Source organism: Xiphophorus maculatus, chromosome 7 (genome assembly GCF_002775205.1).
Source record: "Xiphophorus maculatus strain JP 163 A chromosome 7, X_maculatus-5.0-male, whole genome shotgun sequence".
Taxonomy (NCBI): domain Eukaryota; kingdom Metazoa; phylum Chordata; class Actinopteri; order Cyprinodontiformes; family Poeciliidae; genus Xiphophorus; species Xiphophorus maculatus.
The window spans coordinates 30957276-30984302 of NC_036449.1; the positions used below are offsets into that span (position 1 = coordinate 30957276).

Here is a 27027-nt window from a genome sequence, read left to right on the forward strand (position 1 = left end):
CCGGGGAGAGGGAAGTCTGGGCCTCCCTTCTGAAGCTGCTACCCCCGCGACCCGACCTCGGATAAGCGGAAGAAGATGGATGGATGGATGGATGGATGGATATATATATATATATATATATATATATATATATATATATATATATATATATATATATATATATATATATATATATATATATATATATATATATATATATATATATATATGAGAGATCCATATATGATATCTTTAAAGCTGAACTTTGATGCTTTGGTCTGAAAAACAGATTTCTGCAGTTGGAGGATTTCTCTTTAGAAGACCAGGAGCGATTTCTCCTGCTAGCGCTAAGCTAGCATGTTTGTTTTGGTTGTATTTACCCAGAATGCAGCGCTGTAGTCCACATCCTGCTTTTGGAGAGGTCTCCGGTCGGTGTTCACATACGCATTTAAACCGAACCCAGATCAAGGTTTGGAGGACCAGAGGTCAGAGGTCGATTAGCGTTCACACCTCCAAAAAACAAACTGGACTTTATAGGCAAACGGACCGGAGTCGGGTTAAAGTGGACAGAACAGGACTGGTGGTGATGGAAGAAACGGCGAGACAGACGATGATATGTTTTGTGTAAACATCTGGATTGATGGAGGTCAGGTTAAAACCAGAGGAAGTTTATTTTACTGCCATCCACACTAAATAGTTCTGCCATCTTAGTTTTGACTTCCGCTAACCCGCTAACGCAAAGCGAAATACATTTTTATTTAGCATTTTTGTGAACTTTGAAGACATTAATGTTGACGTTTAGGATATTGACTTAAGAATTCATCAAGCAGTTATATGTTTATATTCAGGCTCTTATTTTGAAGTCTGTTCAGGCAACAGTTCCTTCTTTTCCTGACATTTGCTCTTTTCTCCCGAACAATAACTTCTTGTCAAACAAGCAACTTTCAGGGATAAAAACGGACCATAGAACAAGATACAAGCATAAATGCAATATCTGAGTGTGTTATAGGATCTGTGAATTATGATGTCAAATTGTAAATTGTTGCTGGAGGTTGTAGTCTTTCTGAAGCACTTTAGCATTAGCTTGCGCTAAATGCGTGTTGCTAACGTCTTTAGCGGAGTCAATGTTTCTGTTCAGTGCTTTAGCAGCTCTGTAGCACAAACTGATATTGTTCTGGGCGTCTTATGTAGTTATACATTCTGTAAATTTTAGCAAAACTGAAGATTTGAGCTCCAAATGCAGCGAAGTAGCTGACCGAGAGTCTGCCGAAGATTAGCTGGAACCATAAAAAACAGGTTAGAAAACCTTTTCTGGATCAGACTACATCAGTGTCAGCAGATACTAAAGTTCAGAAATACTAAAAATTCAGAACCTGACCCATCAGTCATTCATCCGCTCCGGTTCTGACCCGGTTTGCACATCTACCTTCCTCCAGAGCATCTCTGCTTTATAGAGCGTTATTAATAGAAGCGGTGATGCTTGGAAGGTTTTAGAGTTTTATTCATAAATAAATCAGAATCTGATCGCGATGAAATGATAAATCCAGGAAGTAAAGAGTCTGAAACAAACACGAACGGGTTTAGATGAACCGACTGGAGGAACGTTCAGCAGGATGAACCTGAACACTGAACCAACCCGACCCGGCCGAACCTTTGGACCCATCCCGGCTGTTCCTCACAAAAACGCTTCAGGAACCTTTAATTATTCACCAGCTGCTCCATCCGGGACATCTTAACCTACTTTCGGGTTCGGAGGAGGAAGCCCGGTTACTTGTTGCTGCCGACGGTTCCCTGCATGCAGATGCTGCAGGTGCTGCTGCATGCATCCATGATGCTGCTGCACGCATCCATGATGCTGCGTGATTCTGCTGCACGCATCCATGATGCATCTGGATGCAGCGCTGCAGGAGGCTAACATGGCAGAAAAAGGCCCATCTGGGCATCCTTACCTGCGCGTTTCCACGGAGACGGCTGGAGCGGAGTCAGCAGGCTGGGAGGTTTCTGGAGACATCCCGCATCATCCGGCTGCAGCTGTTTAGGGATCAGAACCGAACCTGAACTGATCGGGTCTGACGGCAGGATGTGCTGGCTGCTCAGCAGCAGCAGCAGCAGCAGCAGCAGCAGCAGCAGCAGCGGTTCTCTCCCTCCCTCCCCTCCGCCTCTACGCGTCTCCCGCAGCCTCCTCCCGCCGCGCCGCCATGCTTCCAGTCCGCTGCGCCTCGCTGCGCCCTGCCTGCCCGGAGAGGCTGAGCATGTGTCCGGGTGGGGGAGGGCTGGCCGGCGGCGCGCTGCGCTGCGATAGGTCAGCCTGACACCAACATCTGATCCTCCACTGCCTCAACCGCATCAGCTGATATTTCAGTAAATTAACTACAAAAAGAGAAATTTGTTATTAAAAATCCAGCATGTTGTCACTGAGCGGCGGTCATTCTGCAGAACCGAACCGGGCCGGTTCTGGTTCTGGTTCAGTGCAGGGGGAAGAGCTGCACAGAGGAAGTGGGAGTGAAAACAGACAAACCGGGGAGGGGAGGGGGTATTTATAGAAGATAATTCACAGGCAGCCTGAATGCTGCAGTTTGATTAAAACATGATTCATAATTTAATTTAATTTAATTATCAGGCGGAAATAAAAACCAGGCGATTTACAAAACGAAACGAATCATTTCATAGATTTCTGCCGAATCAGACAGAGGAGCCTCATGGAAACTGGGACGTTTCAGTCAAACTAACGTTACTTTACATGCTGGTCACGTGACTCGCATGTAAACATCGTGATGCGTGTTGATGCGTGGAGCCTCGGGGCGCGTGCGGTGACCTAGATTAGGCCTTGATGCTCTGCAGCCCGCAGGAAGAGACAACAGCGGAGGAAATACACACACACACACACACACACACACACACACACACACACACACACACACACACACACACACACACACACACACACACACACACACACACACACACACACACACACACACACACACACCTCAGACCCAGAACGTCCAGCCGGCCCGGAACACAGCAGGTTAATCCCGCCGGATTGCGGGACCGGATCAGTAGATTAGCAGCAGCTGCAGTTTAAAACGTCTCCGAAATAAATGAATAAATCTCCGAAAACTGGATTCATCCCATAACGAGGTTACATAACCAGAGGAAAACATCTGGACCGAGACGCGACCAAACGATAAACACATTCAGCCTCAGATTAATCCTCCAGGTTTTATTTTAATATTCTGATTTAATCTGAATTTCAATCTGATTTTAATTTTAATCTCAGTTTTAGCTAAAATGTGGCCATGTTCGATCCTGATTTTATTCTATTATATATAAAGAAATATTTAGTTAAAGATTCATGTGTTGAAAATGTTTTATTACTGTATTCAAAACAATGTGCAGCTTCTTTATTCCAAGTTATTCTAAACAGAAGTTTGAATACTAATATACTAATAATGCCACTGCTGTGATAAAACTTATTTTGTGTAAATGCTGAACGTTTAACATAACAGAGTTTTGATCATTTCTAACTTATTTTTGTTGCGGTTTTAGAATCATAAACTGCGACTGGTAACAGGACTGAGTTACCAGAAACGCATCAGCCTGGAAGAGGCAAAACCAGCAGAACCAGCAGCAGAACCTTCATCCACACAGCAGTAGAGCTACAACACAATCCAGGTTCTGGAGTGGCCTAGTCAAAGTCCGTCCACCTTCACGATGTAGCCTCAGCTGGTTAGTGACTCTGCTGGAGATCCTGTGAGGTTCTGAATGAGTTCTGGTCAAAATGGCGGCTTTCCCACGGAGACGGGAAAAATCCCACCAGGAAACATCATTAACCCCAAAACAGGAAACGAAGCGTCAGGAGGGAAAAATCCACTCATGGAAAAGATGAAATAACTCAAAGTTTAGCTGCTAAAGACAGAAAACATCCAGCAGCTCGACAAGAAAAAGACACAAAATGATTTAATTTAATCTGAAAGATTCAGATCATTTAGTTCTTTACTAAATTACTCAACAATGATAAGATTTATCCTAAATAATAAAAACCAGATTTACTACATTAGAAGTTTAAAACTTTTCTCCTTCATGTCCAAAGAAGGCTGAGTTTCTGAAACATTAAAGCCCCACAGAGCAGAACCATGAGGGCGGCCATCTTTAGATTTCCAGAAGAAGACATGTGACCCAATCAATCTGTTTCCTTACAGATTATTTGATCTGAACATTTGAAGTGTTTATTCTCTCTGTGTTGGAAAGAACAATTAAACAAACTTCAGTTTGACTTTCACAAGTCAACAAGTAAAAATGACTTTAATACAAATAACTGGAACATTTCTGAGGAAAGAGTTACAGAGTGACTCAAAGCTAAGACAGTTTGTCTGATTGTTACATGTCATTAGCTAACATGCTAACCTCCAGTAACAAACCCCATTCTGTACAAAAACATTGCTAAGGTTAGCTGGTCAGTAGCATGTTGAGAAAAATGGACTTTGCTTCACATTGCACAGATCTCCACGATATATTGGCATTAATCTGCCAATAAGTAAAATTTATCATATCGATCAATTTCTAGCAGCATCACATCAGAGGCAACAATGAGGGCAGCAGCAGAGCTTAATGGAAACTCAACAAAGCTGCTTTTTACGTTATGAACCTGAACTGATCATGACATCAGCTAGCAGCAGCTCTTAGGTCCCGCTCCCCCAGCGGGTAGTGTGTGTGTGTGTGTGTGTGTGTGTGTGTGTGTGTGTGTGTGTGTGTGTGTTAGTATTCCTCACCTTCTAAAAACCATTTTCCCAACAAAAATGAGAGGACCGGCTGCTCCTCACAGCCAGATGTCAGGCAGGAAAATCTCTTGTGAGTTCAGAGTAAACAAATATGGCCGACTGGGAAGAAGCAATGGCGATCGTTCATGGACTATCAGAGAGAGAAACGATACAAAAACAATCCCATAATACACAATACTATTGCATCGTCCACCGGACTCTCTGTTGCCATGGCAGTTGTTTCGTCTCTGTGTTTTCATCACCTCGCGTTCTGATTGGATACAGCCCACAGGCGGCCATTTTCTTAAAAACCAGTTTTCTTCCACATGAAAAGGGTCGATCATTTTTCCATAAAATGCTGAAAACAAAAACAAACAAACAACAAAAACACACTGAAACTTAAGAAGCTCATCAAGTGTTTATATTTCAAAACAGAAACACATAAAGTCCATTTTCTGTCTCCCACACGACGCGAAACGTTTCTCTTTTCTGTTCTGGTATGGCTGCTGTCTTTGTTCTTGTAACTAATTTTAATCTAATTAACCATTAAACAGGCAGAGTTAAAAACTCCTGTTCTTTAAGAAGCTCCGCCTCCAGGAAGTCATCCAACAGGGCCCTCTATTAACCCTTTAATGTTTTTACCAGCGTCGCTCTGAGCAGCAGCTCCTATAATGAGCTCAGCTGTTTGCGAATTGCTGCTGGCTAGTCTGGAGGATCTGAGTGGAGGTTCGGGGGGCGGTGGAAGCTGCAGCTCAGAGGAGGATCTGCGCCTCGTGGGCGGGGCTAGGTCCACCCAGGCATTTTGCTCAGCTGAATGGTTGCCATGGAGATGAAAGGATTTCTCAAACATGAAAGACTCAAAGCGACGCTCCAGGTTCGATTTCGATGAGGGAAAGACATGATGTAATAAAGTTGATTTTACGTGATGCTGGTCCTCACAGTGACGGTGGTAAGATGGAGAATCGTTTGTCTGCAGTTCAGTCGTTTTCTCCCGGTCGGTTTTCACATGCGGATCCTTCGCTGCTCCCTCCAGAACTCCCCGACCCGCTCAGACAAAGCCAGCGCAGCTAAGCCCCTGCACTCCTGGGGGGTAAACCCCACCAGGGCGGTGCCCTTCACCCCGACCCCCCACTGCCCCGCCAGCTCTGCCACTCGGGCCGTGATGAGGGCGGCCGGGGCGTGGCAATATGGCCGCCCGTCAACGATGAAGCGCGGCCACGGCGGATCGGTCGGGCCGCCGGGCGCGGCTCCCGCCACGCTCTCCACGTTGCAGGCGATCTCCATGGTGCCCTCATGTGGCAGAGCCAGCACCTGGACCCCAGGAAGCCCACCAGGCGCCGACTCCCTGAGGGCGGCGGCGACGCGCCGGCCGACGGCGACGTCCTGCGTGTCGATGGAGACGTTACAGTTCATGACGTAGGGACTGGCTCCGACTCCTGCAGGGCTCAGAACCAGATCAGAACCAGTTCAGAACCAGATCATCCTTAAAAACCAGTTCTAGAATCAGTTCAGGCAGGATTAAATGAACTGATTCATGTTCGTAGTTCACCAGATAAACATCCTGATTCAGTCTCAACTGTTTCTCGGTTATTTATTAAAATGAGTTTTATTTTCTGCTCTTTATTCATATAAACTGTATTTGGGAACAGCTGCTCTCTTTCACACCATTTAACTGTTTGATCCACAGAACAGAAAAATATATTCTAACCAAACAAAGCCTCATTGACCATTTTGTTGCCATGACGACAGAGCAGATGGCAGTTTTTTGTGTTTGCTCAGAAACCTACCATTATATAATAACAAGAACAAAAAACATCCAAAAACTGAAAGTTAAAGTTGAGTTTGGTGAAACTTTTCCCTCCTCCATCATTTTCTGATGATTAAAATCGAAATAAATTCAGACTTTCCTCCATAATTAGCTGCTTCTGTTTTAGCTCATCAGCTGATTCAGTTACTGACCTGCAGGAAGGTCAAAGGTCAAAGAAGCAGCTTCTCTGCATGTGGTGGGAACACTTCCGCTAATAGCGTTTTGCTAACTTTAAAAACGCTTAGCGCATTTAGCTTCTCCCAAACTAATTTAAGATGTTAGAGTGGAATATTTGTTAGTCATTATTTATGAACTAAAAATGAAACTAAAATGCAGAATCGCTTCGACTCCTCAGCTACAGTGGAATATAAACCTGGTTTCTGCTCAGCTGGACCCGTCCTGAGGAGTTGACCCGGTTGACCTGCAGTCACCTGTGAGTCCGTATCGTTCCCGCGGCGGCGGCCCAACGTCGGCGGTGAGCGCCCGCAGGTCCGGACTCTTCCGGAACCAGAACATCTCCTTCCTCCTGCGGGCCAGGCCGCGCTGCAGCGCCGCGTCCGCCCAGCCGAACAGGAAGACGCTGGAGCCGCGGACGGTGTCCGTGAGGCCGCGCGCCACCGCTGCACCACCCAAACAGGAAGCAGTGTTAGCGGAGCACAAGCTAATTATAACCTGTGATCACACCAAGAGGCTGCAGCACCTGCTGCTGCGGCTCATTATCAGCTCTGTCAGCAGCGACAGACTAATCAACACATGGAGGAAAAAACCCAGGATGTAAAGTTACACTGCAAAAATGAACAGCAATGTTTAGCTTTATTTAACCTGACAGAGAGAAAAATGCAGAAAAAAAGTCATATTTTTACCACGTTACTCATACATTTATAAATATCGCAGTTCCAAACTAAATATTTAAACATTTAGTTCTTAATATGAAAACTAAATATTTAGTTTAAAACTGTGAAATTTATAATTGTCTGAATAACGTGGTGAAAATATGACTTTGTAAAATAAACATCTATATTTTTCTCTATGCCAGACTAAATAAACCTAAATATTGCTGTTCATTTTTTACAGTAACAAACTGTCCGCCATGTTTTACTTCCTGCTTTACTTTGAAAGGTTCCCAGACTCACCCAGGGCCTGCTGGACGCAGTCCCGCTCCCCCACCGCCTCCCCCAGCGGGTAAATGGGGATCAGGTCCACCGACCCCATGCTGGGGTGCACGCCCACGTGCCCGCGCATGTCGATGAGCGCGCACGCCTCCTGGCACGCAGACAGCACCGCGTCTCCTGGAGGAAACGGCGCGTTTAGAGCCAGGCGGGGAGAAAAAGCAGTCTGGAAATAATCACATTGTTGTCATAGTTCTGCGCTGAATCTGAGGAAAAGCTTATTAAGGCTGGAGAGCAGTTCCTGCTGCAGATCTGTATCTGGATCCCAGCGGAGCCGGGGCCCAGGGCCCGGGGGCCGGGGGCCGAGGCCGGGGGCCGAGGGCCGGGGGCCGGGGGCCGAGGGCCGGGGGCCGGGGGCCGAGGCCGGGGGCCCGGGGCCGGGGGCCTGAGGGTGGGGGCCGCCGTTACTCACTGATGGAGTCGATGGAGGCCACGATGGTGATGACGGAGCGGTTATAGTCCTGATCGTTGAAGATGTTCAGCACCGTTGTCTCCTTCCGCTGCACGCCTGGCGAACCACGACAACGATCAGAAACCGATACTCATCCCTAATAAATATCCAATACTGCAAACATCTCAGGGAATAACAATAATAAATCCGTGATATTTTTTCACCAGGAGGTTTAAGCTGAAAAATACAATAAACCGACAGAATTGATCAGAAATTAATTTTAAATTAAAATAATAAAATTCACCATACAAATAGGAGAAATAATTATAAAACACAGGAAAACATTCGAAACGTGAGAAAATACTTTAAAATACTAATAAATGAGCTTGCCATGTGTTTCTAATAGCAACCTTACTACTTCCGGTGCCTGAACCAATCAAAATGCTCCACTGCAGGCAGACAGCCAATCAGTGAGGATCTCTTGTCATTGAAAATTGTTAAATAATTTGAAGTTTGTAGTTTAGAAGAATTTTTTTTTTATGACAATATATTAGCGGTTAGAGGAGAAGCTTGAAATGTTTCTGTCAAACAATTTAAAATCCATCAGTCACATCCGACATGTTTTTATAAAATCTGATCTGCATAATAACTGGACACTAAAATCAGCAGCATTTCTCTGAATAAGATTATTTCTCCTTCCTGGTAAAGAAACAAGTACAAACACAAAAATAAAGACCTTGTGATAAACAGGCTAAGTTTAACTTTAAGTTAGATTTATCTAATTAATAATTTATCTAATTAAATCAAATGAAATTAAACCTTATCTTAAATTTCCTTTAACTTCAGCTTAATTTAAAGTTACATTTAGCATTTAGAGATAAGTTAGACTACACTAAGTTAAGATCAACTTAATTTAAATGAGCTGAATTAAATTCAGCTAATATAAGCCGTTTAATTTAAATTAAATTAAGCTAATTTGTCATAGCTTTAAATTAAATGAGCCAAGTAAAACTTAAATAATTAAATAAATATTAAGATCAAAAAGCAATACTAACTGTTAGAGCCATAAATAGAAAATATTTAAGTTATTTGTATGATGGTTTGTTTTTTATTTTATTATATTTAGTAAGAAGACTAATATTTGTTCAGGCCATTTTTATCGTGAAATTTAGATTTATTTTGAAAGGCTTGCTTCCTGTCGGGCCATATATTGCATTAGAAAAACTTGACGGATTACCAAGACATGGAGCAACAATGTGTTTGACCCTGTCAGCTGTGTATGTTTTGGAAAAGGAAAAAGAGGAAGTGTTAAACTGATGTATCGTCATGTTTGTATTTGCATTTTTCGCTATTTTTTACAGATAAAGAATTTTTTGTTAAAATTCATGGTTTGCATGCGTCCTTTACTTCCAGTGTCTAAGGAATGACACAGATATTGGATCTGTTGCCATAACACTAACGTTAGACAATATAAGAGAATCTGTGTTTATGAGAATAAAGTTTCTGAAGTTAGAAACAGTTTGTTAAACCAGCTCTAAAAGATGCATAATTGTTATTTATATTGAAACACTTATTTTATTTATTAGACTTTACATGTTGGATTCATTGGGGCCTAAAGGGCATCAGACGTTCAGAGAATCATGGAATATGTCCATATCAAGTTAATCAAGTTACTGATGAGAGAGAAAATGTGACTGACTGACCCTCTGCGTCGTACAAAGCAGCCTTGGCCACGTTCTCCACCAGGTCCGTCCTGCGAGCCTCAGAGACGTTCAGAAGACAAGCAACCAGACGTGACCTGAGCGTCCCAGAGGTCATGCTCCTGCAACAACACAACCATCAGGAAACCAACAAAACCATCAGGAAACCAACAAAACCATCAGGAAACCAACACAACCATCAGGAAACCAACACAACCATCAGGAAACCAACAAAACCATCAGGAAACCAACAAAACCATCAGGAAACCAACAAAACCATCAGGAAACCAACACAACCATCAGGAAACCAACACAACCATCAGGAAACCAACAAAACCATCAGGAAACCAACAACACCATCAGGAAACCAACAAAACCATCAGGAAACCAACAAAACCATCAGGAAACCAACAAACATCATCAAACAAATCCATGAGCCAAATGTTATGACTGATGAACAATAACAAATTTTTATTGCGCATAAAGCTTCTTTACTTTGTATGTTTGGTTCCTATAAATGATTTTAATGAACATTTTAATGAAGATTCATCTTTTATTTATGTGAAGGAACTGGCTGCAAAATTACATAAGCAACAGTAAAACTAAAATCCATCCAACTAAAGAAAAACTCCCATAAAGTCAAAGTCTAAATACAATCCTGGCTTTATGGTGCAAGTTACCTTTCAGAGGAACTGGATCCCGTGCAGAGGAACTGGATCCCGTGCAGAGGAACTGGATCCCGTGCAGAGGAACTGGATCCCGTGCCGCTGGAGTATCTCCTCTAAACCTGTGAACAGAACCTGAGTTAGAAAACAGGTCCAAAGTCCAGCCTGGAGCAAACTGGACTCATTTATCGGCGCATGAGCGGAAGAAACATTTAGTGCAGTTTGTCCTGATTAACTCAGCGGAACTTTAACACGACAACATGTTCAGCCGAAGTTCAAACAGCAAGATAGTTCACTGTTTACCTGTTCCTATTTGGGTTTCCAGTATCTCTGCTGCCATCTTCTGGGTGAATTTGGTTCCTGCAATCTCAATTTAAACTAGTCAGTTTGTTTACGAGTTAAAATAGTTGAAATACAGAACATTTACATCCAATTTGATCCAACTAGTCTGTTAAATTTATCTAACTTAAGATACGTTAAACTAATCTAATTTCGCTACACTAAACTGAACTGAGCCAAGTCAAATTAAGATAATCATATATTAGTAATTTTCAATTCAATTCAATTCAAAAAATACTTTATTAATCCCAAAGGAAAATTAAATTTAAAACTTAATGAAAAAAATAAATTAATTTTAACCTTTTTTTTAAAAAAACGAATTTACACATAACTGTATTTTTTTGCCTGTCTGATTACATTATTTTAAATATTTAATCAGATGCTGTGATCAGGATTAATTGGTCTGTATACATTCTCCTTAGGTGTGTGTGATTGTTTGTCCTGTTTGTCTCTGTGTTGCCCTGCGATGGCCAGGTGACCCGTCCAGGTGACCCGTCCAGGTGACCCGTCCAGGTGACCCCGCTCGTCGCCCGTTGTCAGCTGGAGAGGCACCAGGACCCCAGTGGGATCAGGGTGGAAGAAAATGGATGTTATGATTAGCTGCTCAAAACGTAAACAGCCTTTTCATTAACTTTAACACTTATCTCAGTAAAGATAAGATAAGATAAGATAAGATAAGATAAATATTTATTGTCATTGTCACAAGAACAATGAAATTTAAAAAGTGCCATCAGTCGGTGCATATGCTTAAAAACAAAAAAATAAGTGTCTCACAATTCACACACAATGTAATAATTAACAAATAACTGGTAAAAAAAAAATAAAATAAAACCTAATAAATCAGAACAGCCACATTCTCACATCCATCATTTATGATGATTAATGGTTGTTTTTGATTGCATTTAGTTTTGTTATTGCTGTCGGGTAGAAACTGTCTCTGAGACGTTGGTTCTGGTTCTGGTTGCTCTGTATCTTCTGCCTGAAGGCAGCAGTGTGAACAGAGAAGGTCCGGGGTGAGAAGTGTCCTTTGTGATGTGTTGTGCTTTTCTTAGACAGCGGTCGCTGTGCAGGTCCTCCAGTGAGGGGAGAGGGCAGCCAATGATTTTTTGGGCTGTATTCACAACCCTTTGGAGAGCTTTCCTTTGAGCCGTAGTGCTGCTGTTATACCAGACGCAGATACAGTAGGTCAGTAAAATATGCTAAAGTCGTGTTACTCATACTTGAGTAAATTTTTCGGTACTCTACCGACCTCAGTCAATTTCCAAAGTAATTTCATGAGCATTTCTTAAAGGATTTAGTTTCGTATTTACTGTATCTATTTGGTTCGCAGAAAAATGTCGCTAAAAAACTCTCTGGTTGACCAGCACCGTAACCGGAAGTAGGCGTGACTCATCTTGAGTTGTATCTTTGTTACAGGAAGTACAGCAGCTTTTTGATAAACAGCGCCTCTCTGTGGTCACAAACGGTCTCTAACGGTCACTATTTGAATACATTTCTTTAAAAATGTGCTACAGAGTGAGGCGGGTCACTTTTGCTAACTGACGGAGTATTTATTTTAGTTTGAGGTTACAGGAAGTCGTTGTTGTGCTGTCTGCTAGCGGCGGTGTTTACTGCCTGCGCAGAGGAGCAGAAAACTGTCAACTCATGTTGGTTCGGAGTCCATGTTGTCTTCCAGAGCGCTAGCAGCCGTAGCAGCGGGCATCACTCTCATCACCGTGGCCGAACACATGAGCTCCGTGGCGGGAACCGCTCACTGTGGGCTCCGGGGGCCGCAGGGCTCCGGCAGCCCGAACGGGAGGCGGCTGCAGCGGCTGGTCGGAGTCTCCGGCTGCGGTCCGAACCGGGTCAACGACCTGCTGCTGCTGCGGCCCGAATCAGACGAAGAGAGCTGCTCCGGAACCAAGGAGAGGGGCAGCAACAGACATGTTGTCTTCTTCCATGGAGACATCCAGGTCAGATTTTACCCGACAGGTTTTCACTCCTTCCTGCTGCTAGAGGTCCACCAGGGGCGTTACTAAGCTGCACAGCTGAAGGGGGCTGGGCCCAGAAAATAAATAAAACTATGTTACAAAAATTATCTTAAAATAAAAGCTAATATTTCAAATATTAATAACACTACAAAGGAAAAGAAAAAATATGTTAATCTAAATGAATCAAAATATGAGTTTCACTCAACTCACAACTGATACAATGAAAATGACAAAAACTGAATAAATAAGGAACCATTTGGATAGTATGAAAGTAATTATTGCAGCTGTTTTCTGGATGTAAGTAAAGGAAGAACTTTGATCCTCTGTCGTGTTGAACAGTGCATGTGTGTTGGGATCAAAGGTGGGGAACTCGCAGTGTGATGCTGCTTCTGGACAGGTTTGATGGGTTGGATCTATTATTACAGCTCTAGTGCAGAACTAACAGATTTTCCTACAGTAGCACGGATAGATGGCTAAGTCTATCTGTCAGTGCTACCTGTCCAAAACTGCTACCATCATGTTTACAAACAGAAAACTATAGCATATATATATAACATATATATTAATATATATGTTAAATATATTGGATAACAATATTAGAGTGACTGAAGTGGAAGCTTAGCAGTTATGGTTAGCTTAGCATTGGAACAATTTCTATCCATGATGAAACCACAAGAAGATGACTTCCTTCATCTGAACATCTACCTGTTAAAATGAAAAGCTGTAGATGTTTGCACTAATCCTTTACTAGAATATCCTACCTGTTTGATGTGGAAAAATTACAGTTAGCTCACACCTGCTAGTTGTATTGCTACATGTTTATTCTAAGTTCTGTATTTTCCCACCAAGTTAAAGTTGTTTGGGTTTCATGCACAAGGTTGGACGTTGTTTTTCCCAGCTGCATGGGAACCAGCCTGATTCCCAGGCTTTGGATCCCTTTGTACAAAACTCATGTGTTTCTCTGCCTGGCAGCTTTTCATGCAGACCTGCTTCATTACTGATTGTCCTACAAGCTTCTCTGTATTCTGCTCAATATATGAATAAACCTGATTGAGTGATTTCACCTGAACGGTGCTTGGAAATGGTTTTTTTCCACGACACTGTTAAAATATTTTAAATACAGAGGTTTGTAAGAATAAAACGGTTTCAGACAGAGGAAGCAGGTTTTATGCGCATTAATCCGTTGTATGACAGACTTTATTAAATGCAGCAACAATGTGTCACTGAACTGCGCAGGTCATCGATATGATTAATATACACTAATATTACAGCTTCAATCCCACATAGCATCGCTAACATCTATTTAGCAAAGTTTAATCATAAAGAAAGAGTAATTAAACTAAAATATTTTCAAATATATGGACAAAATAACCCAAAAAACAACGTATTTTGTCCTGATTAACCACCAATCAATGACTTGTTTACAGTAACGACTTTGCAGACGGCAAACTAAAACCATTTATAATTAAAGCTGCAAGCAGCCTCGGGCGGCCCTCGCAGCAAGTGCCGCTCCGGCCTATTGGCCACCGCGGGGGTTCCAGCCACCGCAGAAGCTCTCGCACAATTTCCAGAGCCGCAGCCAACTCCCCACCGCAGAAGCTCTGCCGCAGTTTCCAGCACCGCCGCCCGCTAGCCACCGCAGAAGCTGTCGCGCATTTTCCACGCCCGTCCACCAGGCGACACGCGTGAATGCGTTCGGCAGCGCTCCCCGACGACTGTCAAAAAATCTGGTGCAGACCGGTCGATGCATCGAGGAGACACAGCCGATGTATCAACTTAGGGGGCGCAGTGGAGCCAAATTACATTTCAAACCCGTCGGGCTCTTTAGAGGTGAACAAAGGTCATACAGATCCAGTTTGGCGCCAATCGGATGATCTATGTGTGAATTAGAGCCAAACGTATGAATATGGCGAGGGACTGATATTCGCCATTTGGCCACGCCCACACGGTTCAGCCAGCAGCGAGCATTGACAGAGTTTATCATCCGAATCATCTTGATTAGGTCAAGAGAGCCATAAACGGAGCTTTCCAAGTAAAAAAATGGCACTTCCTGTTCTGAGGGGGCGGGGCTTAGATGACGTCATAATATGATGACATAGGGTCGTCAAGGATCCCACCAGGGTCACTCGTGCAAAGTTTGGTGCAGAAGCTATCGACCGTTCACAGTAAAATACAAGACTTCCTGTTGTCAGAGGGCGTGGCCTACGTGATGTCATCATTTGACTATTGGACATTATTGGACACAAGATAATGATCAATAACTCAAACTTTGGTGTCTCTGTGAGTTTTTGTGTTAGAATTACAAATTATTTAATTTTTTCCTTTTCAATTCAACATTGAACTGTCATTCCGTAGGGCAATGCTGCCCTCTGGTGTCGAATTACTGAAATTACTGAAATAGTTTCATTATTTCAGTAATTCGACACCAGAGGGCAGCATTGCCTTACACATGACAAAATAATCCCCTTTGTAATTGACTGTGTAACATATTACACAGTCAATCACAGGGGATCTTTGAGCCTTGCTAACCCCCCTTCAACATGCTCCAAAACTCACCATATTGATAACTTTAAATCAGACATGCCTTATGATCAGACTGACCGAGTTTGAAGCCGATCAATCGAAATCCCTAGGAGGAGTTCGATCAAATACGAAGGCTGTAAACGTCAAAATCGAGGTCAAATGAACTTCAATCTAAAATGGCCGACTTCCTGTTGGGTTTAGAGCTTGGCTCTAAGAGACTTTTTTGTACGTCCTGACAAGATACACATGTGTACCAAGTTTCGTAATTCTAAGTCAAAGCATGTCTTGGGGCTGATTTTTTAAAATATTCTATGGGGCAATGTAGAAAAATTAGGCCACGCCCACCAAATATCGCTATGGATTCCTGTTCGGGGATGGATAAGGATCCATCCTAGTGAGTTTGGAGCAGCTCACCCCGAAACTGTGGAATTCAGAGCCAAACGAAATTCGATGGCGTTCGCAACGCCGCCACGCCCACCTGCTTCATCGCAGCCGGTCGGGGTTGGAATCCACAACACACCAACATGTCTTCTGTCTCTGGACACAGTTTCATGTTGATTAGGTCAAAGGGCTAAGATAGCGACCGTTCACAGTAAAACATTACACTTCCTGCTCTCAGGGGGCGTGGCCTACATAAAAAAAAAATTTCACTGCAGGGTATTATAGGACACCCGATGCCGATCAATCACTGAAAGTTTGGTCCCTCTATGTGTTTTTGTATAGGAAATATAAGAGGTTTTTGTTTCATGGCGTGTAGGTGAACTTTGACCCCTGCTAACCCCCCTTCAACATGCTCCAAAACTCACCAATTTGATAACTTTAAATCAGACATGCCTTATGATCAGACTGGCCGAGTTTGAAGCCGATCAATCGAAATCCCTAGGAGGAGTTCGATCAAATACGAAGGCTGTAAACGGCCAAAATAGGGTCCAAAATGGACCTTCAATACAAAATGGCCGACTTCCTGCGATACTTGCACTATGACATTACTTGTAAATTCTGAGCGTCTTAGTGAGCTCTACAACTGTACCGAATTTCAAGTCTCTACGATGAAGTAAGTGAATAGCAATGGGTCTTTTGAAAATTGCTAGTTGCCGCCGTTGAGCAATTTTTTTTGCGATTTTTGCGGCGACCTTAAAATTCAAAATTTTTAAACCGCCTAGTCGCTTCCGCCAAGTTTGGTGAGTTTTTGAATATGATAAAGCCCCCAAAAAGGCCCACGAATAGGGGGGCAGAATCGTTAGAATAATAAGAAACAGTACAGGTACAATAGGCCTTCGCAGCGCTTTGCTGCTCGGGTCTAAATATATTTATAAGCTGCTGTCATGTAAAGTAAAAACATTAAGTAATACAGCAGCTTAATAAAAGCAGGTATAAAATAAATTAAATAAAACTTACTGTAATTTTCAACGAAATAAAACGCATGAAACTAAACTTCTACAGGTAGCACAGATTTATCAGAAATCTGCTGAGTCAGCAGATTGTGCCGCAGCATCACCACCAGGTAGCACGGATTTACAGGTAGCACAGATAAACAGATCGCCGGCTCTCGTCTCGTCTCCTCCATCGTTTACTGATAAACACCGTCTGAGTGTTTTCACATTCTGTTTGGTTTGGTCTAGAATAAAAAATAAAGCTTTGGGTTTAGTTCAAAATATGAGACAGTTTAATATGTGAAGTAGGATCATTAATAAGTTAGTAGTTGGTTTAATCTGCAGTAAATCCCGTATTTCTAACTTTATAACAGACTTCATGCGTTAGCTCCGACTGATTGCTGCTGAACTCGTTTCGTTTTGACATCAAACCGTTTTCCTTCTCCTTTGACCTCCGGTGACCCCACAGCGCTCCATTTTCCCTCAGTTTTCCTGACTTCCAACCCGCTCATCCATTGTTAGCGGCTCATTAGCGCGTTAGCATTCCCGCGGCGTCCCGGTTTTCCCAGAGACCTTTGTCCTGTGGGATGCTCTGATGGTGACGTTAGCATGTAAATAACCTGAATGAGGTCGTTGTGTTCAGTCCCACTCGGCCCTGAGGATGAAACGGGTCAAAGGTCACCGGGTCGCTGGGCTCTGAGAAACATGAGAGACATGGTTTTAATGGATCTGAACTCAGAGCCTTTATGTTCTGGTTTCTGATATGATGCTACCTCCGTGTTTCTGCCGTTTAAATCCAGAAACGTTGTGATTTCAGCCTCGGACCGACTTTAAGGAAACGTTCCGACTCAAACGGCGAAGCAACAGGGTGTGAAAACTTTACTGCACTCAGAACATCATCCAACAGCTTTTTGTTTTGTGCTGTTTACAGTTAGTTAAAATCATGTTTCTGTAATTTTGTAAACTAACCATAAAATGTAGTTTTTAAATATCCAAGCTTCAAATATGAATTAGCTGGTTAATTAGCTAGCCTGCAGTCTGCAGCTGAACAGCAAAGCTGCTCGTCTCTTAGCTGTAGTTTTAAAACCACATCTGCGTCATTAGAGTGATGGATGGATTTATAACCAAATACTCTTAATTTATTTCTCCAGTAAGAAATTTTGAGGATCTAGTAACTCTTCAGAGGATCGGGCGTACTGACGGTTGAGATTTCATCAAAGAACAGACATTGCCTTCATTTCCAATGACAAATTCCTTCATTTCCCACAATGCCAAGGTATGCTAGCAGGTCATGAGCTAGCTGGGCGCCTAACCAACTGTCAGTGCGGCTCAGCGGCAGATACGCCGGATTGCTAAGTGATTTAAGCTGTGAGGCTTTGAAAGCCGTAGAGTTTCCATCAGAGACTGGAAGGTCCCTGCTGGTTCCAAATCAGACCATCATGTTTTCATCTGGTACCTAAAGTACCTCTTTAGGTACTTTAGGTACTTTAGGTACCTAAAGTACTTTAGGTACTTTAGGTACCTCTTTAGGTACCTAAAGAGGTACCTAAAGAGGTACCTAAAGTACCTCTTTAGGTACCTCTGGGTGTCGTTCACCTGTTCTGGTTCTGTCTGGACAGAACAGAACCAGAGATTCTGTTCTGCTGATGCAGGCGAAGCTGTCTGTGATCCAGTAGACGATGAGCTGTTGCTAAAGGACAGAGTTGCTGCTTCTCACCCACCTGAGCCAGAACTGAAGATCTGGTCAAGAGCGGTTTCCTCCAGAACCGTTTGGATTAGCATTGGTCTGGCGCTCTAGTACGACACCTAGTGGTTGTTTTGTGAGGTTGCACTCTGGACGTTGAATTAAAAACTTTTGTTTTTTCCTTTGGCAGAACTTCAAGGAGGAGATGGCCGTGCAGCCGGAGGCGTCTCAGTGGCTGTCCTGGAGTCTGGAGCAGGTGGCTCTGGTTCTGGGCCAGCGGTTCCCCAACAGGAACATCTGGGTGGTCAAAGCCTCCCGCATGTACCTCAACAAGTTCAGCTGCTACCAGAACTTCGTGGAGAGCAACATGTTCGGCGCGCCGGAGCACACCGCCTACACCGCCGACGGCGGAGCTTTTCACCAGCTCAGGTTGGTTCCCTTCTCCAGCGGTCGGTCGGTCCGATTGGACCCAGAGGTTCTCCAGGCAGGAACAGGAACGGAGGAAAGATCTGGGGAACAAATTCCTACTTCTAGACTCCGTCTGTCCGTTTGTCCAGATGTTGAAGATCTGCTTAATCATCTTCACTTCACCAAGAAACCCAATGACTGTCCGTCCAACTGTCTGTCCATCCAACCGTCTGTCCATCCAACCAACCGTCCATCCATCCAACTAACCGTCTGTCCGTCCAACCGTCTGTCCATCCTGGTTCTGACCTGTTGAATCTTGTCTGGACTGCATCAGAACATGAAATGCATGACACAGTTTATTACTGATCAATAAACTGTGATGATCAATCATTAGCTTTGTTGCTGTGTTGTTAGCGTTAGCATAAAGTCCAGAAATGGACAGAAAAGCTGCAGGAATCCTCATGATTTCATTTCAAGGCTTTGGATGTAAATATGATTCTGTCTGTTTGAACCTTTAAACTCTTCAGGAAGTAGAATCACAGCTGATGGTCCTCCAGGTGATGATGATGATGAGACTCTTCTTCTCTTGTCAGGTCGCTGCTGACCAACGCCATGGAGCGGGCCAAGCTGCCGCCTTCAGGGGGCGCTGGTGGTCTGCCGCCCGGGTTCTCCCTGACCCTGGTGGGCTTCAGTAAGGGCTGCGTGGTTCTCAACCAGCTGGTGTACGAGCTGCCCGGGGCGCGCGCCGACCCCAACATGGCCGCCTTCGTGCGGCGGATCTCGGACGTGTTCTGGCTGGACGGGGGCCACCCGGGCGGCAGCCGCACCTGGGTGACGGACCGCGAGGCGCTGCGGGAGCTGGCGGCCAGCGGCGTGTCCGTGCACGCGCATGTGACCCCCTACGAGGTGCGCGACCCCATGAGGGCCTGGGTGGGCCGCGAGTACGGCGTGTTCATCCAGACCCTGGAGGAGCTGGGCGCCTGCCCCAGCAGGAAGCTGCACTTCCAGGACGAGCCGCCTTCCATCCAGAACCACTTCCGGGTCATCCTGGAGTTCTGAGTTCTGCTTCCTGTTTTGGTCTTAGAACTTTACAAACATGACGGGAAACATGTTTACATTTCATGTTAATTTAATATTTAACCTAATAATATCTGATGTAGCATTCAGAGTACGGAGGGCCAGAAATGACTAAATTAAACATCATCAAGTTAAATAAGTAAATGTTTGATGTAATAAACATAATAAATGGTTCTGGTTTGGTGAGTTTGACAGCAGGAACAGGAACCATAAATAAACACGATTTATTTTATGCATCGGCAATTATAAGTTTGCATCTAAATTAGTCATTTTCATATTTAATAAAGTGTCTTAAATAAATGCACATGTATCTTTTTAATTAGCTAATATGTAATTTTGTCTCTTCTGGCCCTCCGTACTAGAGGTAAACAGCCTCATTCCTTCAGTCTGAACCCAGGGTTTATTTTTCTTCCTTTGATGAACTGAAACATGGCGGTTCTGGTTCTGGTTCTGATGCTGAGCTCCAGAACTCGACCCGACCCGGTGGAATCTGTAGGCAGAACTGTGAGCCTCAGAACCGATCCGACCTGGGAAACAGTCCAGATCAGAAGGTCCGGTCCGATCATCTGCATTTTGGGTTTTTAATAACTCATCAGAACCGGCTGTGAGGTTCTGATCCGGTCAGGCTCAGGTGTATTCATACGCCCTGTGGCTGGTATTGGACCGGTTCTGATGGGCAGAACTGGGAGTGTGGGGAGGAGGTCCAGAACCAGTTTGGATCGGGTCAGCCAACCAGTTAGCCACTGGTCTGAGGAGGAAAACCAGCCCACAGCATGATGCTGCCACCACCGACTCCAAAATAGACAGTTTATCTCCACCATGGAGTCAAACATCTCAGCATCCAACCAAACATCCAACCAAACAAACAAACATCCATCCAGTTCTGGTTTCAGCAGCTGAATGTTGATCAATTTTTTCATCCTGAAATTAAAACGGTTCAATAATCAATAAAATCTCTAAATGATTGGCCTCCATGATGGATGAAGCTCCTCCCCTCTTCATCACCTCCTCCTCTTCCTCAGTTAGCGGCTCTTTTTCCTGATGTTTCTGCTGAATGTAACTTCTGATGCATTCCTTGTTGTCGTGCTGCTGGTGGCCAGCAGGGGGCGCCACTGGGACAGACACGCCACGCTGATGCTGTTTTCTACAACTTTAATGAGCTTTTCCAGTTTGCTGTGTGACACTTACAGATTAGCCAGCAGTTATCAGATTACAGATTATTTCTTCTGTTGAAAATGTAATTACGCTCAAACATTAAAAACAAATAAAAATAAAGTTACATCCTTTCAGCCGTTGGTCTCTGTGCTTGTGGCTGATTTGACTGGAACAGGAGGAATCAGCAGAACAAACATGGAGGCCCAGCGAAGCAGCTGATGTCAGACCGGCTCCCTGCGGCGGTGGCGCGGGACGTCCCGGGACGGGGCGTCCTCACAGAGCCCTTTGTGCCCCGCGGTGAGGTCATGAGGTCAGCCGCTGTGGCACGCCGCCTCTCTCACTTCCTCTGCTCCCTCGTTTCTCTCCTTCAGCTGCCCAACAACTCAAATCTTTCAGATTCGTCCTGCAACACATTTCTACTTCCCTCAGTTCCTTTCAGCATAAAAGCCTCCTCAATCAGCTGCTTCCCTCCACAATCAGCCAACATTAAGACATGAGCTCATCGTTTCATAAAACATCCAGAATCAGTCCAGCACATAAATAACATTAATAATAACAACAGTGGCAGGCCAGTGGCAGGCGGAGCGGCGCCCTGAGATAATCACTCTGGAATGGCTTCAGACACGCCCCTTCCTTCCTGCACAGGAAGTAAGTGCTACGCAGGAAGCGACGTACGGCGGCTGGGCAGCGCGAACACGATGAAAACATGATGCTAACTGACTGAAACACAAAAACTAACAATCAGAAAAACTCAAACGACCCGACTACAGGAAACAGAAACTCTGCTAACTCCTCCACTGAAACCCTCCAGACCACCAGGGGGCGCCGACCACCAAACCATCTGGAGGGAAAGTTGGAGGGAGGAAGAAATACTTCACATCTTTTTCAAATACAGTTTTTTATAACATAGAACAGCAGCATATTTTCGTAGGTAATATTACCGACTCCAGGCTCCCCCTAGTGGAGCGGAGGACTGAGTTTACAACGTTTCATACCGGATGTCTTTGCTGTTTTCCATTTTGCTTGTTTCCTTCGTAGAGTTTTTCTTTTTTGTTTTGGAGTTTCATCGTTCAAGTTTTTGCAGCTAGTTTTCGGTGATAGCTGCACCTGTTAGCCGCCGTATGTCCTGACAGGAAACGGCGTGCGGCGCAGCGTGCGAACATCAGCTGCTCTACAGCTAAACCCTGAGCTACGTTTGGGTGCAGAGATCTGGCAGGGAGCGGCCGGCGATGGAAACGGTTTCCCTGGTGACGGCAGCAGGCGGCTCTTCCAGGTGACCCAGACGGGTTTTCCTACTTTAAGGCATAGATTCAAACTGCATAGATTTCCCTAAATAGATGCTGCAATGCAGCCGTTGTGGAGGAGGCGTCCAGCAGCGCTGCTGAACAGAAACAGGAAGCTGTTATCTTTGGTTGGATTGGAGGATCAGTGAAGCAGATTAGAGCTTCTGGAAGCTTAAAACTATTTAAAACAGAAGAAGAAGAAGCCGTCCGCGCCGTGTCGCCTCGGGCGTCTTCAGAAGTCGCCGTCTCCGGCCGTCTCCTCCTCCAGGCGGAACCTCTTGGCGTGGGAATGGGGCGAGTCCAGGAAGTTCTCCTTGTCCTCCAGCGGCGCCGCCCACTTGGTGCCGCAGCTCCGCTCCCGGACGGGCCGGACCGGAACCGGCTCCGGCTCCGGGTTCAGGCACGGCGGCTGCTGCCACAACCACGGGTGACTGAGGCACTCTGTGGCGCTGGGCCGGTCCCTGCAGGCCAACCACAGGTCAGAGGTCAGAGAGAAACAGGTCATCAGAACGTTTGGCGGATCCGGATCCGGATCCAGACCCGCATTGACTCAAAGGTTTATCGCTCCAGAAAAACGACTCCAGAGATTCTGAAAAGTGGCTAAATTTGGCAAGAGACTCGCTGAGTCAGCAATAATAACAATGATAATAATAACAGGCTTTCCCAGTAGTTCCCGTCCCGGTTCCATCCCGGTCCCGTCCTGGTTCCGTACTCACTCTGGCGCCTTGACCAGCAGCTTCCTGATGAAATCGACGGCGAGTTCGGAGACGCGGCTCAGCGCGTCGCGGCTGTAGTCCACGTTGACCTGCGACACGTTCAGGTACGTCTCCTGCTTGTCGTCTCCGAGGAACGGCGACTCGCCCGTCACCAGCATGTAGGCGATGACGCCCACGCTCCTGCAGGCGGAGCCGACAGCCGGGTCAAAACCAGAACCACAGCAACGCCGGCTCCTCGTTCAACGTTTCGTAATGTTTCGTATTTCAGGTGAACAAATTCTGTAAATTAAATCTAACCGGACGTCCTGATACTGTTGCCATGGTTACCCCAGCCCCATAACTCACCACAGGTCCGTCGCCGTGGTGATCGGCTCGTAGTTCAGAACCTCTGGAGCTGAAAGACACAGGAAGTCTGATGTCATTCAGAGCCTTTCATCGCTTCCTGTTTCCTGTTCTGACAGCAGGACCGGATCAGCCCGAGGAAACAGTTCAAGTTTTAAAACGTTTCTATGGATACAGATCTGAAAAGTGTGGAGTGCACTTGAGGTCAACCCCTGAGGTCTGAAACCCGAAACCAGCAGAAAGAAAACCTGGAATCTGCTTTCAGTTCGTTACTATTGGAGACGGAGGTCTGATCAGCGGGTCATACCGGACCGGATCGGGTCAGTTCTTACCTACGTACTCGGGCGTTCCCAGGATCTCCCGCAGCTCGCCGGCCGTCCCCAGGCGGCGGGCGAGGCCGAAGTCCACGATCTTGATGTCGCCCAGCGGCGCCAGGCTGGTCAGCAGGATGTTCTGCGGCTGGAGGAGAAAATGGAGGATGAGTTCACCGGACCAAGTCAGCGAGTTTACACAGCCATCGCCATGGCAACACACTGTACTAAGAGTTCCTCTAACAATCATTAGCAGGCCGACTCTCCACTCTGACTAATAATTGCTTTCAGAACCATCAAAGAACTTTGACCGGTTCAGGTCAAAGTTCAGGTCCAGCCGCCACTCCCTCTGGTCCAGGCTTTAACTGGACCAACCCAGATCAGCAGAACTTCAAATCAGATGGAAGAAAAATCTGCAGAGAGTGGAACAGCGTTTCTATTGGTTGCCATGGGGATGGGCGAGTGTTTCTATTGGTCGGGCCGTGAAGCGGTTCTGGTCCGGTAACCGGTCCAGCAGCAGTTTGTTCATTTGCTGCCACAGCAGAATAAATGTTTCATAAACTGTAATAACTGAAATAAAGTAAATAAATTTAGTTGAACTTTTTAAACATGGAGTCAGAAAATGAAACATTAAAAACAGGAATTGTACCAAAGAACCCAGAGATTTTCTTAATGCTTAAATGGACCCGCTTCATGTTCTGGTTCTGGTTGTGTGTGTGAGACCTTGAGGTCCAGATGGACCAGCTGGTTCTGGTGCAGGTGTTGGACCCCCTCCAGGGTCTGTCGGATCAGCCGGGTCACCTGGGCCTCAGGCAGCAGCTCCTCCGACACGCACAGGTCAAAGATCTCCCCGCCGGCGGCGCTGCAGACAGAACTGGGTCAGAACCGGGTCAGAACCGAGTCAGAACCATAACCCGGCGGGCTCCAGGTCCACTCACTACTCGAGCAGCAGCACCAGGTCATGGTCGGTCTCGTGGGCGGCGTACAGGTTGACGACCCGCGGGCTGTTCCGGGCCAGCTCCAGAACCGCCATCTCATGGACGGCCTCGGCCCGGCAGTCCCGGCCCCGCCTCCTCTTCCTCAGGAACTTGGCGGCGAACTCTTTCCCAGAACTTTTCTCCACGCAGCGCTTCACCACCGCAAACTTCCCCCTGGGTCAGAGGTCAGAGGTCAGAGAGAACCCACCGAGGACCCAGACCGGTCAGGACAGCAGGTGGTTCTGTACAAAAGTTTTAAACTAGCTGCACCTGCTGCTGGTTCTGGTTCTGATCCGACTGGACAGGAGGAGAATATATTTATGAAAAGGACATATATTAAAAAAATACTACATTTATTAAAATAATAAAACTATATTTTCTGGGAAAAACAAAACTAATTTTATCCGGAACAAAAAAACAAAACAAAACAAAATCATATTGATGAGAACGCCGTCGCCATGGCAGCAAAGATCTTTAAACAGTTTGTAGATCTGTAGTCGGTCCGGTCCAGTCCAGTCGGTCCAGTAGATCTAGGTCATCCAGATGCTGCAGCTCAGATCAGATCCCAGATGTTCTTCACACAGACGCTGACCACATCTACTGTCTCCACCTCTGGACCAATCAGAACCATTTGGACCAGGTGGTTGTAGAATCATCTCAGGACAAGAAACCCAGAAAACCAGACTAAATCCTCCAGGTAGAGGTCAAAGTTCACTCTGATGCTAACAGGCTAAATGTGATGCTAACAGAGCCACTCTGGCTAGTGCTGCCTGGCAGCCAGCGGTCCAGCCTTCAGTTCGGTCCAGTTGGTTCCTCCAATCTGGACGATGCAAACACCGCCTGATCTCAGATCAGCTGGAAGTTTCCTCCACTTCCTGTTTCAGACCAACATGGAGTCCAGTTCTCCTTTCTGTGCTCCGGTTCTTCCTCACACTGATCACACCCAGCACAGCGCCAGCAGCCCTCACATGACCGCAACCGTGGTTACCATGGTTACCGCGGTTCCCGGTTAAAGTCCAGAGTCCAAAACATGGCGACCAGAGCAGCAGGCGGGTCATAAAGCAGTCAGTCAGGTGGCAGGCTGGTTCCTGTCTGCTGATCAAAACCTGATCACAGAAAAAAAACATTCCTCTGGAAATAAAAAAACAAAAAGAATCTGATTCCTTCTGACGGGTCCAGTTGGATAAACCAGGAGAACCTGGACCGGGTCGGACCGCACAGCCTTAAGAACAAACACTGGGTTTATAGAAACATTAAAATATAAATATTAATGATATTTAGACTAGATTAAAAACCACAATATTAACCTGCTCAAACCGGACCGACCAGAACCAGAGACCCAAACGACAAATCGCTTCACAAATACAGAAATGATCATAAAAACTGAAATCTTAACAGGAAACATGCCAGAAATATCATCACATTTTTATCTTTATGTTTAAACAAATAAAGGTTTTAGAAATCACACACATAATGTACATAAAATTGGTAAATACTGCTGTACTTAAGCTGTAATATGAATTAAAATATTCTATAACGATTCTTGTTTCTGTAATAAAAGTTTAATAAATCACTTCCTGTCTGAACAATTTACATTTTTTACTTTTTTTCTCACTTTCAGATCAGATCAGGAGCTAAAGACTCATTAAAAACTCCTAAATTACTGAAGAACCGAAACTATCAATATGAGGTCATGGTCCAGTTCGGTTCAGGCCAATCAGTAGAACCGAACCGGATCAGAACCGAACCGCTCACCTGCCCAGCTCTCCGGTCACCTCATAGGCGATCTCCAGCGGCTCGGAGCTGATCGGGGTCTGGGTCTCCGCCAGCAGCCCGCTGCGGCTGTCCAGCCGCCTCCGAGACATCCCCCGGTCCTCCGGTTCGGTTCCGAGTTCAGCCCTGTGAGAGAGCAGAACCGAGCCGCACGGCTAGTTAAGGCTGGTCACCATGCTACGGGTTAACTCCGGTTAGCCAACTGTCGCCAAGTTAGCTCGACTACTTCTAAAGCATCCGGTCCAAAAGTGAGTTCGAGCGGTTCGGTTCCTCTCGGCTCCACCTGGCCGAACTCACCTGGCTGTGCAGCGATCCGGACGGCTGGTTCTGGCTCCTGTTAACCTGGTTCGTTGGTTTATCCGGAGCCTTTTCGATCATTTTTACATCCCGTTTGACACTGTTCAGACACGTCACTCCACTGCAGCGCATGCGCACTGTCGTGTTTGGATAACAGTTCCAACAGTTTTCTTTCGAACAGCCGTGGGAATTCCGTTTCCTTCCCGGGATCTGAATCGTTTGGCAAATATCTTTCCATTCCTGCTGACCTTTACATAGATGTTGGTAAAGTAAAAACTGAAACTCAAGTAAAAGGAGTACGACTTCAGTATATTCTTACATCCAAGAA

At 45.3% G+C, this 27027-nt stretch overlaps 4 protein-coding genes across 11 annotated transcripts in view; 1 reads left to right on the forward strand and 3 right to left on the reverse strand.

The window, feature by feature from the left end:
- Positions 1-2442, reverse strand: part of LOC102237491 — a 39401-nt gene extending 36959 nt beyond the window's left edge. For all 6 annotated transcript variants that reach the window (XM_023336703.1, XM_023336702.1, XM_023336699.1 and 3 more), the window contains exon 1: positions 1929-2442. The gene's annotated coding sequence lies outside the window, so the exon portion shown is untranslated. The remainder of the gene's footprint in view (positions 1-1928) is intronic.
- A 1808-nt stretch (positions 2443-4250) lies between these two features.
- Positions 4251-10878, reverse strand: LOC102219961 (formimidoyltransferase-cyclodeaminase-like). 3 transcript variants are annotated; one of them, XM_023336728.1, is made up of 7 exons: positions 10775-10878; positions 10487-10593; positions 9810-9928; positions 8128-8223; positions 7680-7835; positions 6978-7166; positions 5377-6175 (listed from the first exon to the last, which is right to left on the reverse strand). In XM_023336728.1, the coding sequence occupies exons 3-7, from the start codon at positions 9922-9924 to the stop codon at positions 5742-5744; spliced, it is 990 nt and encodes a 329-aa protein (XP_023192496.1). In that variant the 5' UTR covers positions 9925-9928; positions 10487-10593; positions 10775-10878; the 3' UTR covers positions 5377-5741. The 3 variants fall into 3 exon arrangements, with proteins under 3 accessions (XP_023192497.1, XP_023192496.1, XP_023192495.1); XM_023336729.1 differs by lacking the exons at positions 5377-6175; positions 10775-10878 and adding an exon at positions 4251-5097 and having other exon boundaries at positions 10487-10762; XM_023336727.1 differs by lacking the exon at positions 10775-10878 and having other exon boundaries at positions 10487-10761.
- Positions 10879-11927: 1049 nt separating this feature from the next.
- c7h2orf69 (chromosome 7 C2orf69 homolog) lies at positions 11928-22471 on the forward strand. The gene is made up of 3 exons (XM_023336726.1): positions 11928-12762; positions 18551-18789; positions 19362-22471. Exons 1-3 carry the CDS (start codon positions 12472-12474, stop codon positions 19825-19827), a joined length of 996 nt encoding a protein of 331 aa, XP_023192494.1. The 5' UTR covers positions 11928-12471; the 3' UTR covers positions 19828-22471.
- Positions 20983-27027, reverse strand: stk17b (serine/threonine kinase 17b). Its single transcript, XM_005813713.3, has 8 exons — positions 26700-27027; positions 26385-26528; positions 24591-24803; positions 24376-24514; positions 23674-23800; positions 23345-23393; positions 23000-23179; positions 20983-22744 (listed from the first exon to the last, which is right to left on the reverse strand). The coding sequence occupies exons 2-8, from the start codon at positions 26492-26494 to the stop codon at positions 22516-22518; spliced, it is 1047 nt and encodes a 348-aa protein (XP_005813770.1). The 5' UTR covers positions 26495-26528; positions 26700-27027; the 3' UTR covers positions 20983-22515.